The sequence below is a fragment of the Procambarus clarkii genome, chromosome 23 (genome assembly GCF_040958095.1).
Source record: "Procambarus clarkii isolate CNS0578487 chromosome 23, FALCON_Pclarkii_2.0, whole genome shotgun sequence".
Lineage (NCBI taxonomy): Eukaryota > Metazoa > Arthropoda > Malacostraca > Decapoda > Cambaridae > Procambarus > Procambarus clarkii.
The window spans coordinates 29197120-29214979 of record NC_091172.1 but is presented as its reverse complement, the minus strand read 5'-3'; the positions used below and the strand labels follow the sequence as shown (position 1 = coordinate 29214979).

The window sequence follows — 17860 nt, the reverse complement described above, 5'->3', positions numbered from 1 at the left end:
TATATATACAGTATATATATATATATATATATATACAGTATATATATATATATATACAGTATATATATATATATATATATATATATATATATATATATATATATATATATATATATATATATATATATATATTACTGTAAAGATAATTTTTGGCTTCAAATTCAGTTTTACATAAACTAATTGTTCATAGTAATATTTCAGTGACTATTTTAACGTTAGCAACAACATTAATATTTAATATGAGATTTTATATACTGCAATCACAACTGCAAAAAAAAAAAAACTTTCAAAATATTGTTTTTTTAAATCTTTTTCTAAACCATTAAACATAAAAGTTGAATCACAGCCCTTGTTGAGGAGGAAACTGCGCATACAGTATACAAGAATGCTTCTGCGCCCCACTGCACAACACTGAGCCAAACTGGCAATTTTAACAGGTAAAACAAATACTTTAATCACTACCTCTCACCTATAGTATTGTTTCTTTAATATAAATAGAGCAAATGTAGTAATAGACTAAGAAAATAATATCCTTAATCCTACTTTAATATTGCCATATCACAAAATATACTCTATGCAGAACAGCTATTTTTTTTACCAACATTCAGCAAGTTCACAAGGACATGCATTATGCTTCTCGGGATCACCTGTACGCAATACTTTCCTTAGTCTACTCTATGTACAAACTAAATATGAAAATATGCTTCACCGAGTTATATTTAACACACATTATGTATGCCTGCAATATGAAATAATCTCTGCCTGATAACTATCTAATGAGCTATAGATTTCTCCACTTTATGTACACACACACACAATTTAATGCTAGTAAAGATATTTTAGAACCAATAAAACTTGTTTCTGCATTCAAAAATGATCCGTCATTCAGTCTTTTGTCGAATCAAATGCACTGCAACATTCTTTAAAATAGTTTGTTCCTACATTCCGTGTTGTGAATACATTGTCTGGAATTTTTTTAATAAGGTTTCTCACAGTAAGCAACCATAGTCAATGTAACCCCCCCCCCACACACACACACATGCACGCACGCAAATTGGTGGGGGATAAATGTCTTAAATGGAAAACATAACCCACCCATGTCAAGCAGCCAATTAATCTCGGTAAACAGGATGTAACTTATTTTTCTTTTACCAATACCAAATGACCAACAACGTCGTTCAGGTTACTAATTCCTAATGGCTAATAATGTTACTCCTATCACCAGGTTTTAATAAACAGTAATGTTACCCCCATCACCAACTTTCAACAACAAACAATGAACATGGCATTCAGAGATCTTTCATGGAAAAGCTTCCATCTCATTTTCAAGATTATTCAACAGTCTGAATAATGATATTCCAATATCGTGTGCATCATAATTATTACTCGATTTCTTAAATTTTTTAGTAAATAATATTGTACAATTTTTATAAACTAGATCTATTAACATGAATTATGAGGCTTATATATAAACATTTCTTACCTGGATTAAAGGAATGATGGTGGAATGTTTCACGAGAAGCTAGGAGATAATATTTTATGTCATCTCCTTTTGTCATAGAGCAGTTCCTACCAAACAATTTAGGATTACTGTATCACAGAACCTTGACAGCATGGGCCGGCTTTTGTAAATGATCATGTTCGTTCCCTGCCAACCCTGTCCATGGCGTGGCTTGCCACCAGTTTCTAGTTCATAATGTGGAACATTATTTCCAATGCCATCGAACACAACACAATATTTTTATGCATTTTTCAAACACTAACGATGCACCCTTAGCTCTAAAACCTTGTGAATATTCGGAAATAATTTATGAGAGAAAGGATTCTGTATCGACTTCCGCAGGTTTCTCCGTATATGTGCAAGGTTTAGTACCTAAAAAAATGAGGAAAAAACTTAGAAACAATATTGCAACTTGTGTATTTAAAATATTTAAACATATAACAAAATCTAAACTGGTAACAGGTAAAGGTGAGGTGATGCTCATGCAAACATTACTAGTTAGTAATGTTGATGCATAACTCTCATCTCTTGCGTGAACATCGCTCCAAATTTTACCCCACCAAAAAAAAAACCTGCATCGTATGTGCCCCCCCTCGCCGCGTTCAGTCATTTACACACACTTCCTGATGCTTCCCTTACACTGAATATTTATTTTTCGTGTCATATATCTATCCTCAAAATATTTAGATTCATTCTTCTCTTGAAATTGTGTTCTTGAATTTTTTTGCAACAAATTTAATCATTAAACTTAAAATGTATCCAGAAAATTAAGTAATAATAATAATAATTCCCAATAAATAATTTTACAAATATATCGATAGGAGCAATATTAATGCTCCACGGTGGTAGTAAATAAAATAATGTTAGTTTAAGTCTTAACTGGATACATGCAACACTTAGCGTGGCAATTCTGATATAATTTTTTTTAAATAAACCATTATCTTGTGCAGTAAAGGTTGGTATGAAAATTAATCTACAAACTATAAACAAATAGTCTGTAAAATTAAAAAAATATATATAATTTCAGAAGTTTGTGTTAAAAGAAAAATTCTTTTACTAATGAACTGTAAATTTGTATTGTGTTGAGTTTTATTGCACAGAAGCAATGTATCTTGATGTATATGAATTGAAAATTAAACTAAATTTAATTTAAATTTATAACGTAAAGAGATTTCAGTGGACATGAACTCAATCAAAATCATAACACAACCGAAACGGCAAAAAACGACACACAAACGCCACATTTAGGTAAATGGTTTCACCCAATCAGAGAAAGACGGTCAAGAATAAGGTGGGGCCGATACCTGACATGCGGGGTATTAAGCAATTTTACAATTTTACAAACAATTTGGCAACCGGCAATGAAATACTGAAATTTTTTGTTCGATAACAAGTCCTGTGCCACATGAGAAAACGATTATGAAAGCGATGAGTCACAATAACGTGGCTGAAGTAGTTTGACCAGATCACACACTAGAAGGTGAAGGGACGACTGACGTTTCGGTCCGTCCTGGACCATTCTCAAGTCGACTGTGAATGAATCGACTTGAGAATGGTCCAGGACGAACCGAAACGTCGTCCCTTCACCTTCTAGTGTGTGATCTGGTCAACATACTTCAGCCACGTTATTGTGACTCATCACCTCTATCAAACTGATAAAACTCCCTTACGGTAAAAATATCATGTATATCAACACTTACGACTGTTCAACTGAATGAATTAATACCAGTCTTTTAACACTGAGCTGCACAGACAAATCAACAAACACCATCTTAAAACATTACCCATATTAATTTTCCAATCAAATGTTATGAAATTCCCTTCATTGCTTTATCATATCATTACCACATTCTTGTAAAATAAATTACTGCTTCACTTCGGTACAAGTGTCAAAGTGTTCATTCCAGCATCAAACCCAGCCCTGCTGTTAATTACCATAAACTTTGTACAACGGCCTTGTAAATGTACTTTATTACTCAATATAATTTAATAAATTACCACAGCGCAAAATAAATAAATCATTGGTTACAATAGTAGTACATAATGGCTATAAGCTCATGAAATAATTTGATCTCTTAACTACTTAAAAACTAAATATACATGTTTCACACGTATAACATTTTATGTATTTATATAAACTGTGGCAATGTATTTGAACACAAATTATGTATCTTAAAACAATGTACCTAGCCCCTTCCTCCAATTACTTGTTTCCAGAAATACATTCACGATCAAGCTTTACTAAAATACAGCTGCCAAGTTGCAGCTGTAAACCAAGACGAAGCATCTTTCCCACATGTTCCGACACAGATCATTTCCACTCCAGAAGGTAAACTGGTAAACTGCTGATTCACATAAGGCTTCTTCTCTCACACTAGTCATCACCCGTGTACTGCTGCCTCGACTCCAGCCGTTTTAGCACCACTTTTTGTTTTTTATCAATGTAGCACAACCATCAAAAATTTGCAGGTAATTTATAAGCCTTCCTCCGGAATAGATTTCCCCCCCAAAAGCACACCGTTTTCAGGAGGTCTTTCTTGGAAGTGTTCAAGTAGTGATGGTACAAGAGGTCTCAAATACTGTGCAGATCCAAAAGCAGAACCCATCACCTCACGCGCACACAGGTAGCTTATTCAGCAAGACGAAGTCCTTGCAGAAAAACCCACAACTTTCTCACTGGCACTTCCTGCACAATTATACCAATTCGGAGCTGTGGCCTCACAGCTTAAGTAGTCACACGTTACTTTCATTTATAAATATTACATGGTAATGTTGATCTTGGGAAGATAACGTTCATAAACTGTTCATGAACAATTAAACCAGTTTAAAGCTGTATTAGAACTTAATCCCGGACAAGACTGGAGTCAGTGATAGCTTGTGTTTCCCAAATTAAGATCACATCTCTCACTGGTTTAATGAAAATCATTAACAATAACATGAAGAGGATCTTGAGCCTTTTCCACACACTCCCGTATAACCTGGAGAATAACGTTGAGCCTTCGATCCAAGGCATCTAGATGGGGCTCCCATAGGATAGGGTTGACAGGATCCAGAGCCAGAGACGCCCTCATCGCCTCACTCAGGCGGTCCGGCCCCGTGTGGTACCTGTCAGGAAATACGTAATATTCACTTAGTTTGACAGGAAAAAGCGTTGGTGACGGGAGAAAGCGTCGGTGCTATGCAGTCCTTGTTGACTTGCACCCCCTTAAATTACACATTACTCCAAACAAGTGTGTTAAGCTCGTGCAAGTACTGGTGGAGCGGTTACGACACAGTATTAAGGTAAACAGAACACGGGGAATATAGAAACGAGATGACACCGTGGCCGAGTATAGAAAGCATGGTTTATAGTGCTGATTTGACTGAAGATTCACATGTAAGGGTTAACATCTATAAAAAAAAAAAAAGGTAAGGTAATTATAAAAAAAAGAGGTCTGAGACAGCAAAGTAAGGTATAGGGGGGAGGGGGGGGTGAGCACAAACAGGAAACAATTACAAAAGTATTTAGTTTTAAGTAGCAATATTGCAAATGTAACCGCAGAATCTTAATTCTATCGATAATGATAAATTTTATGACCGTAGATTCTCTACCATTTATAATCTTTTTGACGTTCGTGAGATTTATGTTTGACACAAACCATGTTTGTTTTGTACTTGATATACATATATATATATAAAATATATAAGATAAGATAATATTGGTGTTATATATATAAGAGAATAATATAAGAGATAATATAAGAGAAGATAATATTGGTGTTCAGTGAGAAACCACAAGGTCTCCTCTGAATACTTTTTATTTTTTTCTCCGAGGCTATGGGTCCCCACATTGGCACCAGAGGTGGTACCCTCACAAACTAAAAAAAAATATATATACACACACATATATATATATATATATATATATTATATATATATATATATATATATATATATATATATATATATATATATATATATATATATATATATATATATGTCGTACCTAATAGCCAGAACGCACTTCACAGCCTACTATTCAAGGCCCGATTTGCCTAATAAGCCAAGTTTTCATGAATTAATATTTTTTCGTCTACCTAACCTACCTAACCTAACCTAACCTAGCTTTTTTTGGCTACCTAACCTAACCTTACATATAAATATAGGTTAGGTTAGGTTAGGTAGGGTTGGTTAGGTTCGGTCAGGTTCGGTCATATATCTACGTTAATTTTAACTCCAATAAAAAAAATTGACCTCATACATAGAGAAAAGGGTTGCTTTATCATTTCATAAGAAAAAAATTATAGTAAATATATTAATTCAGGAAAACTTGGCTTATTAGGCAAATCGGGCCTTGAATAGTAGGCTGAGAAGTGAGTTCTGGCTACTAGGTACGACATATATATATATATATATATATATATATATGTCGTACCTAGTAGCCAGAACGCACTTCTCAGCCTACTATGCAAGGCCCGATTTGCCTAATAAGCCAAGTTTTCATGAATTAATTGTTTTTCGACTACCTAACCTACCTAACCTAACCTAACCTAACTTTTTCGGCTACCTAACCTAACCTAACCTATAAAGATAGGTTAGGTTAGGTTAGGTAGGGTTGGTTAGGTTCGGTCATATATCTACGTTAATTTTACCTCCAATAAAAAAAGTTGACCTCATACATTATGAAATGGGAAGCTTTATCATTTCATGAGAAAAAAATTAGAGAAAATATATTATTTCAGGAAAACTTGGCTTATTAGGCAAATCGGGCCTTGCATAGTAGGCTGAGAAGTGCGTTCTGGCTACTAGGTACGACATATATATATATATATATATATATATAATATATATATTGCTCTATTTACTCCGGGTTGGTGGTGTGTGTGTATTCACCTTGTTGTGCTTGCGGGGGGTTGAGCTCTGCTCTTTCGGCCCGCCTCTCAACTGTCAATCAGTTGTTACTACTAATTTTACACACACACAGACACACACACACACACACACAGGCTATTTACCACAAGGGGCACACGCAATTGGGAACACAGGTGGAAACTGAGTGCCCAAATGAGCCACAGAGATATTAGAAAGAACTTTTTTAGTGTCAGAGTGGTTGACAAATGGAATGCATTAGGAAGTGATGTGGTGGAGGCTGACTCCATACACAGTTTCAAGTGTAGATATGATAGAGCCCAATAGGCTCAGGAACCTGTACACCTGTTGATTGACGGTTGAGAGGCGGGACCAAAGAACCAGAGCTCAACCCCCGCAAGCACAATTTGGTGAGTACAATTAGGCGAGTACACACACAAAGCAGCCCGTAACATCTGTCTAACTTCCAAGTACCTATTTACTGCTAGGTAACAGGGGCATCAGGGTGAAAGAAACTGACCAATTTGTTTCTGTCATCACCGGGGATCGAACTCGGGCCCTAGGATTACGAGTCCAGAGCGCTGTTCACTCAGCTCTTTCTTGTGCGTGTGAAATTACCTAAGTGGTTAATTACCTAAGTGTAGTTACAGGATGAGAGCTACGCTCGTGGTGTCCCGTCTTCCCAGCACTCTTTGTCATATAACACTTTGAAACTACTGACGGTCTTGGCCTCCACCACCACCTCACCTAACTTGTTCCAACGGTCTACCACTCTGCGAAAGTGAATTTTCTTATATTTCTTCGGCATCTCTGATTTGTTAGTTTAAATCTATGACCTCTTGTTCTTGAAGTTCTAGGTCTCAGGAAATCTTCATTATCAATTTTATCAATTACTGTTACTATTTTGTATGTAGTGATCATATCACCTCTTTTCCTTCTGTCTTCTAGTTTTGGCATATTTAATGCCTCTAACCTCTCCTCGTAGCTCTTGCCCTTCAGTTCTGGGAGCCACTTAGTAGCACGTCTTTACACCTTTTCCAGTTTGTTGATGTGCTTCTTAAGATATGGGCACCATACAACCACTGCACATTCTAGCTTTGGCCTAACAAAAGTCGTGAACAATTGCTTTAGTATTTCGTCATCCATGTATTTAAAAGCAATTCTGAAGTTAGAAAGTGTAGCATAGGCTCCTCGCACAATATTCTTAATGTGATCCTCAGGTGACAGTTTTCTATGTAGAACCACCCCTAGATCTCTTTCTTATTAGACTTCTTTAAAGATTTCTCATTTCTCAACACTTATAGGTTGTGTTGAGTCTATGTTCTCCTATTCCACATTCCATAACATGGCATTTATTCACATTAAATTCCATTTGCCAAGTGGTGCTCCATATACTTATTTTGTCCAGGTCTTCTTGAAGGGCATGACAATCATCTAAGTTTCTTATCCTTCCTATTATCTTAGCATCAACAGCAAACATGTTCATATAATTCTGTATTACAACAGGAAGATCGTTTATGTAGACAATGAACATTACCGGTGTAAGAACTGAGCCCTGTGGTACTCCGCTTGTGACATTTCTCCAGTCCGATGCACTTCCTCTGATTACTGCCCTCATTTTTCTATCAGTCAGAAAATTTTTCATCCATGTTAGCAGCTTACCTGTCACCCCTTCAATGTGTTCCAGTTTCCAGAACAACCTCTTATGTGGAACTCTGTCGAAAGTCTTTTTTAGGTCCAGATAGATTCAGTCAACCCAACCATCTCTTTCCTGTAAAATCTCTGTTGCTCGATCACAGAAACTGAGAAAATTTGTTACACAGGATCTTCCAGATCGAAAAACCATACTGTCTGTCTGATATTGTATCATTCCTTTCCAGGTGTTTTACCCATTTACTTTCAATTATTGTTTCCAATATTTTGACTATTACACTTGTCAATGATACCGGTCTATAATTGAGGGGGTCTTCCCTGCTTCCACTTTTGTAGACTGGAACTATGTTAGCCTTTTTCCACACATCTGCTACGACCCCTGCACACAGGAATGCCTGAAAAATCAGCTGAGGTGGAATGCTGAGCTCAGGTGCACATTCTCTCAGAACCCATGGTGAAACTCCATCTGGACCAACTGCTTTGTTCTTACTTAGCTCCTTGAGCATATTTTCCACTTCATCTCTAGACACCTCTATGTGCTCTATGTTGTTCTCTGGAATTCTTATTGTGTCTGGCTCCCTGAAGATTTCGTTTTGTACAAACACACTTTGCAACTTTACGTTTAATGTTTCACACATTTCCTTTTCATTTTCCAGAATCTGTTTCCCATTTTCAACCTCTGAATATTATCCTTTACCTGCAATTTGTTGTTTATGAATTTGTAGAATAGACCTGGTTCTGTTTTACATTTGTCCGCTATCCCTTTTTCAAAATTACTTTCTGCCTCTTTCCTCACTGCCGTGTAGTTGTTTCTCACATCTTTGTATTACTGGTATGTTTGGGGGTTTGGCCTCTTCCTGTATTGATTCCAATTTTGTGTCTTTTGGTCTCTGCCCCACTCGCAATTTCTGTTGAACCAATCCTGTTTTCTGGCCCTGCATCTCTGTTTAGGTATGAATGTTTGTGTGCCTTCATCGTATATTTTGCAAAATTTGGCAAACATCTCATTTACTTCCTTGCCTAGCAACAAGTCTGTCCAATTACACTCATTAAAAAAATTTCGAAGTTCCGAAGTTCCCCATAGTGTCCTCTCTTGAAATCGAGTTTATCAACTGTTTCAATAGCCCCATTTTCTTCTAGATGATATCTTAAAGCATATTTAATGTCTAACAGGACGTGATGACTCTTTCCCAAGGAAGGAAGGTACTGGATGTCAAATATCTCTTCTTCTTTCCTGATGAATACTAAATTCAGTACATCTCCTTCCCTCATTCTTTTGGCCTGCTTTGTGTGTTGATACAAGAATGTCTCCAGAATGAAGTTTACAAATGTGTGTGTGTGTGTGTGTGTGTGTGTGTGTGTGCGCGCGCGTGCGTGTGTGCTTGCGTGTAGCGTGTGTGCGCGCGCGCGCGCGCAGGAGTCATTACTGTTACTCCTGGGTTGACAGAACTTGTGGACGAACCTTAGTAAAGAAGCCAGAGTGGACTGTCTGATGAGACAGCACTGGTAGACGGGAGCCAGGATGGAGACCTCGTCGTGGAAGGCCTTACCGAACCCCCTCCCGTGGTCCAGGTGCAGAGGCGCAGAGTTATTCCCAAACATCTGATGAACACAAGAATCACTCAATTATAACCTGCTTCGCCTTCTGTATAAAATAATAAATGGTAAATTACAAATATTCCGGTATTTACTCCTTTGAACTATGCTACTATCACAATTCCCTGGTAAATCTACTATATAAATCTGCTATATAAATGCTATATAATACAAATCTGCTATATAAATGTCAAGCCTGACAAGGGTTTCATTAATGTAACGGAATGGCTATAATAATGTATAAGAATTGTTAAAATTGATATATATATATATATATATATATATATATATATATATATATATATATATATATATATATATATATATATATATATATATATCAAACAGCATTTGTTTTGTATTTTTCACCTTAAAAGTTTCGTAATGATGTCGATCCATATTGCCCATGAGGAAGTCAAGAACGGACATATCCATGATGTCCAACAGCCTCCGACCTTCGTTATATGGGTGGACCTCCTTCACCAGGTCGCAGTAGTCGTCATCTGGAGGTAAATATAGCCAGGCATTATAGAACACTTCAATGACGTTATGTCCGCAGCAACTTTGTATATGTTTTTGTCTCTTAACACTTTTAAAAGACTTGGGTTAATTCTCTCTCTAGTGACGTGACCGACAACTCGAGTCTCTATTCACAACATTGTTTCATGAGGCTCTCTTTAATATTATTATTATTATATAGACAAGTATATTTACAAGTTTACATTATAAAACAATGAAAAAAGGCACAGGAAATATTTAGAACATTGAGAATGGGAGGTCACTGTTCTATTAGAAGGTCACTGTTCTATTAGAAGGAGGTCACTGTTCTATTAGAAATTCACTCTGTTCTATTAGGTCACTGTTCATTCGGAGGTCACTGTTCTATTAGGAGGTCACTGTTTTATTAGGAGGAGGTCACTGTTCTATTAGAGAAGCTGTTTTTGTTCGATGCCACATGGCAGAAACACAGTAGGAACTTAATACATCAAGGAAACAACAAGAGGCCTATTGGTCCATACATGGCAGCTACTGTTTATACCAACCCAAACTCACTATTGGTCCATACATGGCAGCTACTGTTTATACCAACCCAAACTCACTATTGGTCCATACATGGCAGCTACTGTTTATACCAACCCAAACTCACTATTGGTCCATACATGGCAGCTACTGTTTATACCAACCCAAACTCACTAATATATGTCTAATCTACGCTTGAATTGCATCTGCTAATGTTTTGAGCATTTCAAAACCCAATTTGGATCGTTTTGAAGTGATTGCGAGTCGTCTTCCTTGTTTATTCAGCGAAAAACGAGACAGTATGTTAATTTCTCGAGCTGCAACTATTTTCTAGTAAGACAATTTTTGGCCTTATATAAAGTATATAAAGTCAAAATGTATTTTTGACGCATTTTTATAATAAAGCATTTTTATTAGGAGGACGTACGGGTTGGTTTTTCACTCTCGATTTTCGCATCGTCGGCAAATTTGAAGATATTGCCGTTCAAACCTGAATCTAAATCATTTATATATATTATAAATAAGAGAGGTCCCATGACGGAGCCTCGAGGAACTCCAATTACAACATTTTCCCACTCTTACTTAACTCCATTTATACTAATTTTGTTTCCTTTGGCATAGCCGTGCCCTAATCCAACTTAATATAGCACCACCAATACCATGAGCCTCTATCCTTTTAATCAATCTTTCAAGTGGCATTGTATCAAAAGCTTTGCTAAAGTCAAGGTACACAACATCAAAGCCTTTCCACTATCAATTGCCTGAATTATGCTGGAAGATAATAGCAAATTTGTCAAAAATGAACCGCCTTTGGTAAAAGCATGTTGTGAATCTTTTATTAATCGATGTTTTTCAAGAGGAAGACGAATGGCTGTTGCAATTATCAATTCAAGCAATTTTCCCACAATAGACGTTAAGCTAATTGATCGATAGTTCGATGATAGAGATATATCACCTTTCTTGAAAATTTATACCACATTAGCAACCATCCACGACTCTGGAACTCTGACACTAATGATTTGTTAAATATGCTAGGAAATGGCTCTCAAAGCTCCTCTTTACAATCTTTAAGCACCCTGGCAAACACTTTTATCAGGCTCTGGGGATTTGTTTGGCTTAAGTTTTCTATTTATTTAATAACATCCTCCCTGGTAAACTACTAAATTGGTCAACCTGTCCTCTTCCCCATCAATATCGTCTTGCTTGGCTGAAGGCATAATGTTAAGTTCTTCTTTAGTAAATATAGACACAAAATATATATTTAAAATACTGCTCATCTCTTCGTCATTATCAGTTATCTGACCTGTCTCAGGTTTTAATGGACCTGTTTTTTTTCAAAAAGCTTTTCCCCAACCTCTCCGTCATATTCCCCGAATCTGTCTTCTGTTTTGTAAACAGAATATAGTGACAATAACTCCACCACTAGAAAGTGAAAGGACGACGACGATTCGACTGTGAGAATGGTCCAGGACGGACCGAAACGTCGTCGTCCCAGTGTGTATGGTCTGGTCAACATACTTCAGCCACGTTATTGTGACTCCTCATCTGCAATAATTCCCCCAGTTTCCCTCTGGAGACATTGTGGGAAACATAAGTTAGAAGCTAATGTGGAACAGGGGGAAGAAGGTGCAGGAGGTGGAACAGGGGAAGATGCAGGAGGAGAAGCAGTGTAACTTACCCACTTCCCACTGTGCCTTGCGGCGCTTGTGGTAGCTCCTTCGCCAGGGATGTCGCCATACCTTACGGGGCGCCGCCTCCTTCCCCGGCAGGAATATGGCGAAGGACCCCTCCAGCATATCAGGGTTGCCACAGATGGCGTGGGCGGTGTCGCAGTAGTAGCTGCAAGGGTCAGCCGCGCTACAGTAAGCTACACTACTCTACATGTATGCTAATTAGTCTGCAAACCTGGATATATCTGATCTGTTAATGTTATCACACATGTTTATGGAGATAACTAAAACATGTGCTAGAGGTTGCGATACCTATGTGCTAGATAACACACTGTAGACAATCTAAAATGCTGACAAGAGGCTAAAATCGAAGCTAATTGATAGGCTGAATGAACTATATCAATACCTACTTTGTACCTTCGGTTTCTTGTTTGTCCCGAGTCGGGACTGTCTATCCCGTCCGGACTTACTCCGTCTGTCAGTCTGACAGGTGGTGTTGGAGGTGACTTGGGACATGTTCACGTGAGTCTCTGATGGCAGCCAGAAAGGCTTGCCCAAAATACAGAATACAAACATGAATGTATTGGTGCAAAGACTTACCATAACCTCTCCTGACAGACGCTGCTAGACAACAATTACACCTTATAACAAAGGGTGTTTGTCAGAGGGAGGTGCACCTACACCTGGTTGCAGTAAGGGTGTCGTCAGAAAATTTACGACTTGCATACACTTACCATTAACACACACACACACGGTACTAGATAGGTTATACATAATTCACCCAGGGCACAGAGGGTTGTGGCCTCGGAGAGGGGTAACTCACCTACACTTGCCGTGGAAGCACAGGTTGTTGTCAGGAGAGATGAAGAAGGTCTTGAGCAGGTCTCCCTGGGCCAGAGCATACAGGTCCCGCGTGATGTTGACATTCCGCCCCACGATGGGCACCGCTCGCCGGAACCCCAGTAACCTGTAGGGGTCAAGAACCACACACACATTCTTCACTCCCTCCTCAAACATCCTTTATTTCAATGCGCTAACGTTGCAGATACGGGGATTTTCCATCCATTAAGTGGGATTAAGCATAATGTGTGTTTCCTTAAGATCATGTGAAGATTGGATTTCCGGTTATAAATCTCAAGTTATCCTTCTCAATTAATTACAATAACTCTTATCAGCTTCAGGACCTGTACTATTCACTAGTAGTATTCCTTTGCACGGGTCTCTCATGTTTCCTCCCCATCATTATATGTATATGTGACGGGGAGCATATATATTACACATGTACTTCAGTACCAACCTGTCGAGATGGAATGCCGCGATCTCAGCATTGTGTCGCTCGAAGTCGGTAAAGTAGAAGTGGTTCTTCAGGGTCTCCTGCTCCCGGTTGAACCTGAGGAAGGGTGCAAGTTAAATCAGTGAACAATTGCACGGGGCGTCTTGCTCCATACCTGCCGAACTAGATGCTATCTTAAGGTTATCTTGAGATAATTTCGGGGCTTTTTAGTGTCCCCGCGGCCCGGTCCTCAACCAGGCCTCCACCCCCAGGAAGCAGCCCGTGACAGCTGACTAACACCCAGATATCTATTTTACTGCTAGGTAACAGGGGCATATGGTGAAAGAAACTCCGCCCATTGTTTCTCGCCGGCGCCTGGGATCGAATCCAGGACCACAGGATCACAAGTCCAGCGTGCTGTCCGCTCGGCCGACCGGCTACCTTGGCTAATTACGGGGAACCTACGAATCTGCAAGAACACTGGGGGTAACCTAATGGATGCAATGATGTGATGACCCAAACAGCACATCAGAAAGTGAAGAAACGACGACGTTTCGGTCCGTCCTGGACCGAAAAGCCTAATGGGTGAAACATGCCATGCAAAATGTTAGAGTTGCAATCAAAGTGAAATCTAAACCTATTTCATGTATCATGGTGCAAGAGCCACCGCATATATGGCCTAACCAAACATAAGCAGTATAATATTGGTCGCTCCGTGCGACCTCTACTCAGGCTTGGCTACAAGTATCTCGAGTTTACACTGCAATGTTGACGAAAATGAATTGACGAAACGTAAACTCTTGACACCAAACTTTCACACCTTACATCACTATGTCCCTAAATGTGGACAAATTGTTAACTTCAATTCAATGGCATTAAAAGAATTTCTAAGTTCTGAAAAAAGTTAGCGACCCATAAATGGAACTTTTTGAAAATAGCATCACTAGGACAAACTTAAAACTTTCAAACTATACTAGTCTAGTCTAGCAAGTTTCAATTTAATCACTTCTATTGTATGAAATAGATTCTGCAAAATCAGCATTGTTATTGTGAGCCAGAGAACATCTTTTCTAGAGTCTTATGAAACATTCGTCTTTGAGAAAAATAACTCCTTAAACAAGAACAAGTTCAAAAAACCACAAGTACAGCTTATTAAATTTCTTTAAAATTAAAAGCACTATTAATACAAAATTCTTTTATATAACAAATCACTCATATATCTCTCCACACTGGTCACGAAATGTGATAATCTAACACAGTGATTAAAACATTTACGTGGCACAAGAAGTAAAATGCACTCAAACAATACTGTTGCACTCACGCACACAACTCACCTCATGGGCTTGAAGAGAGCGTGTCCTCCGTCGATGAACTCTATGATGAGTTTGAGCTGCGTTCCTCCTTCCTTCTGGCCTGAGGACACACCAACAAATCTTTAGCATCTCAACATAGCACACAAATGTACACATCATCAGTCATTACTAATTATCTTAGGTTATATACGACATTATGTGTCTGCTGTTATTTAGGAGAGCTGATCCAAGCTTAACTGACTCGAGCAGCCTTAAATCTTTTGAGCTCTTGACGAAGATGAGTCACAATTGCTGAAATATGTTGACCAGACCACACACTAGAAAGTGAAGGGACGACGTCGTTTCGGTCCGTCCTGGACCATTCTCAAGTCGATGATCGTTTTGAGCTCTTGTATCAAGTATCTCTATAAACCAATATGTTCGTTTCAACGTTGAAGACCATCAGCTTCTCCGGAGAAGATAATGTTTAAGACCACCAAACGATCCAGTATGGGGGAACCTCACATGTGCTGCTCGCTTCGCAGGACATGTGTTAAGGGGTTAATTTTAGCGTTACTCCTAACCGTTAGCAGTCATACGGAATGGATTTTGGGAACGAGGGCAGTACAAGTGTGTGCAGTCGATGGGTCACAATAACGTGGCTGAAGATGTGACCACCAAACCACTCATCAGAAAATGGAATAATAACGTTTGATTCTTCAGCTCCTTTTCTATTACATGACTTGATAATGGGCTCGGGACAGACCGAAACGTCGTCGTCTCTTTTTCTGATGTGTGGTTTTGGTCATTAATAAAGGTATGTGTTGGTGTGGGTATAAGGAACAGAGATGGAAAAGGGGGCCGAAAATAGGAACACCCTTCAGAGTAATTATGACTCTCTTAGTGGTGTCCTCTGCTAAAAATCTGCATGAATGCAATATATTGAGAGGTCATAGTGCAAAATGTACGCGTAGTGGCTTTGTCACGTCCTCCTCCTCATCATCTTGTGGTGCTGATCAGACCACACACTAGAAGGTGAAGGGATGACGACGTTTCGGTCCGTCCTGGATCAATCTCAAGTCGATTCACAATCGACTTGAAAATGGTCCAGGACGGACCGAAACGTCGTCTTCCCCTTCACCTTCTAGTGTGTGGATTGGTCAACATACTTCAGCCACGTTATTGTGACTCCTCGCCTGCATCTTGTGGTGCTCCTGGTATTGCAAATGTTGAGGCTGCCTCGTTATACTGTCCTGTGTTATTATACCTTAAAATACATTGTTCATTTGAACACATCCACAAGGGCCGTGACGAGGGTTCGAACGTTGTTCGAACGGTACATTGTTCATTTCTTCCCAGCTCCCAATTCCAGCTTTCAGGTTCAATTCTATCTTCATTATCTTAATTAATCACAGAATTTCTTGGGTATTCTTAAGATTATTCTCATACATTTATTTTGTACCTTCTTCAAGTTGTTTAGTCAACTTCCACCAAAATAAGAAATAACAGATGGGACATAATCAGTAAGAGATCTCACAGTACTTAACTATATCATGCACAGCACAAGAACTTCCCACTCCCTCTCCACAACATTCCAAGGCCTTCAAAGGTTATATATATATATAGTCTCTTCAGACAGACTCAACAGATGATTTACAACTCATCAAATCCTCATGCGCGTAAATATATATTTTAACTCTTTCTACGTTTTTCCCCACTTATTTCTAATACCTTCCAACTTCTACATTGAAACTCAAGTTTTGTCGATTAACCTCCAGTCTCATATGTCTCCGAATTTGTTCAACACTGCTTGAATATTTTAAAATATATCTTTACCCCTGACACCCAATATCATCAGTGTAGATGATTGGAGTTGCCGTGTTTGAGTACCTCTCGGATGCTATCCTATTCATGAGTATATATAACAAGGTGAACCCCCTCTGGCGAGCCCAATAGACTCCAACACTGTGTTTCAGAACTATCAGGTTCACGTTCGTCCAAGCCTGCACGCGCGAGTTAATGATCAACCAATTGTTTAAAGTAAATTAATTTGGGCTAAATTAATTACCAAAAAACACTATGAAAATTTGTCGGTCAACTCTGGGTAATTATTAAATTGCTGTTTAATGGATAATTAGTTAAAAACCACCCATCTCGAGTTTGTAAATCATTTTGTGGATTTGGGCAATTAACTCGCCATTTATGGCTCGGTTATGACACTAATACCCGCGGTTTCACCCGTGGAACAACACACACAAATCACAATTGTTCAAATCAAATGAACAAAACCATATCGTAGCTCAGACGATTAAGGCAGCGTCTGGGATGCTCTCGGACGCAGGTTCGAATCCTCGTCGCAGCCCTTGTGGATTTGTTCCAACTGGCGGTTCACCCGTGGAACAACACTGGTGACGAGGACTTACTGATGTTGTTATAGATTCAGCTACTCGGAACAAGTTCCAAGTAGCACGGGCTATGGTGAGCCCGTAATACTTACTGATGTGGGAGATGGGCATGGTGGACACCTGCTGGAGGAGCCTGTTGACCGTGGGGTCCTCCACGCCGTATAGCTCGTCCCGGGAGATGCTCAGGTGGAAGTTGTCCCATAGCGTCGCATTCTCCCTGTGGAACAACACCTTTGGTGAGTATGGTTACCGAGTACCCTTCCCCCCTACCTCCCCTTACCTCCTCCCCCCACCACCCCCACTTTTACACCCCCACTTTTACACCCATGCACCCCCTCCTCCCTTCCCCTCCCCCCACACACACAGGTATGCCACCAGGCTAGTCCCCGAGCTGAGAGGAATGAGCTATGAGGAATGATTACTGAAACTCGCGAAACTGGAAGACAGAAGAGTTAGGAGAGACATGATCACTACCTACAACATTCTCAGAGGAATTGACAGGATAAAGATAAACTGTTTAACACTAGTGGTACGCGAACAAGGGGGCATAGGTGGAAACTGAGTACCCACATGAGCCACAGGGACGTTAGAAAGAACTTTTT

General features: G+C 39.0%; 1 protein-coding gene across 4 annotated transcripts in view; it reads right to left on the bottom strand.

Annotated features, from left to right (window-relative positions):
- Nucleotides 1-245: 245 nt before the first annotated feature.
- The window catches only part of LOC123763980 (extracellular serine/threonine protein CG31145), a 204188-nt gene continuing 186573 nt past the window's right edge, over nt 246-17860 (bottom strand). For all 4 annotated transcript variants that reach the window (XM_069330042.1, XM_045751370.2, XM_069330043.1 and 1 more), the window contains 8 exons: nt 17351-17475; nt 14896-14974; nt 13586-13678; nt 13112-13255; nt 12297-12457; nt 9968-10101; nt 9465-9604; nt 246-4606 (listed from right to left, as the gene is read on the bottom strand). In XM_069330042.1, coding sequence (XP_069186143.1) covers nt 4414-4606; nt 9465-9604; nt 9968-10101; nt 12297-12457; nt 13112-13255; nt 13586-13678; nt 14896-14974; nt 17351-17475 — 1069 coding nt within the window. In that variant the 3' untranslated portion in view covers nt 246-4413. The remainder of the gene's footprint in view (nt 4607-9464; nt 9605-9967; nt 10102-12296; nt 12458-13111; nt 13256-13585; nt 13679-14895; nt 14975-17350; nt 17476-17860) is intronic.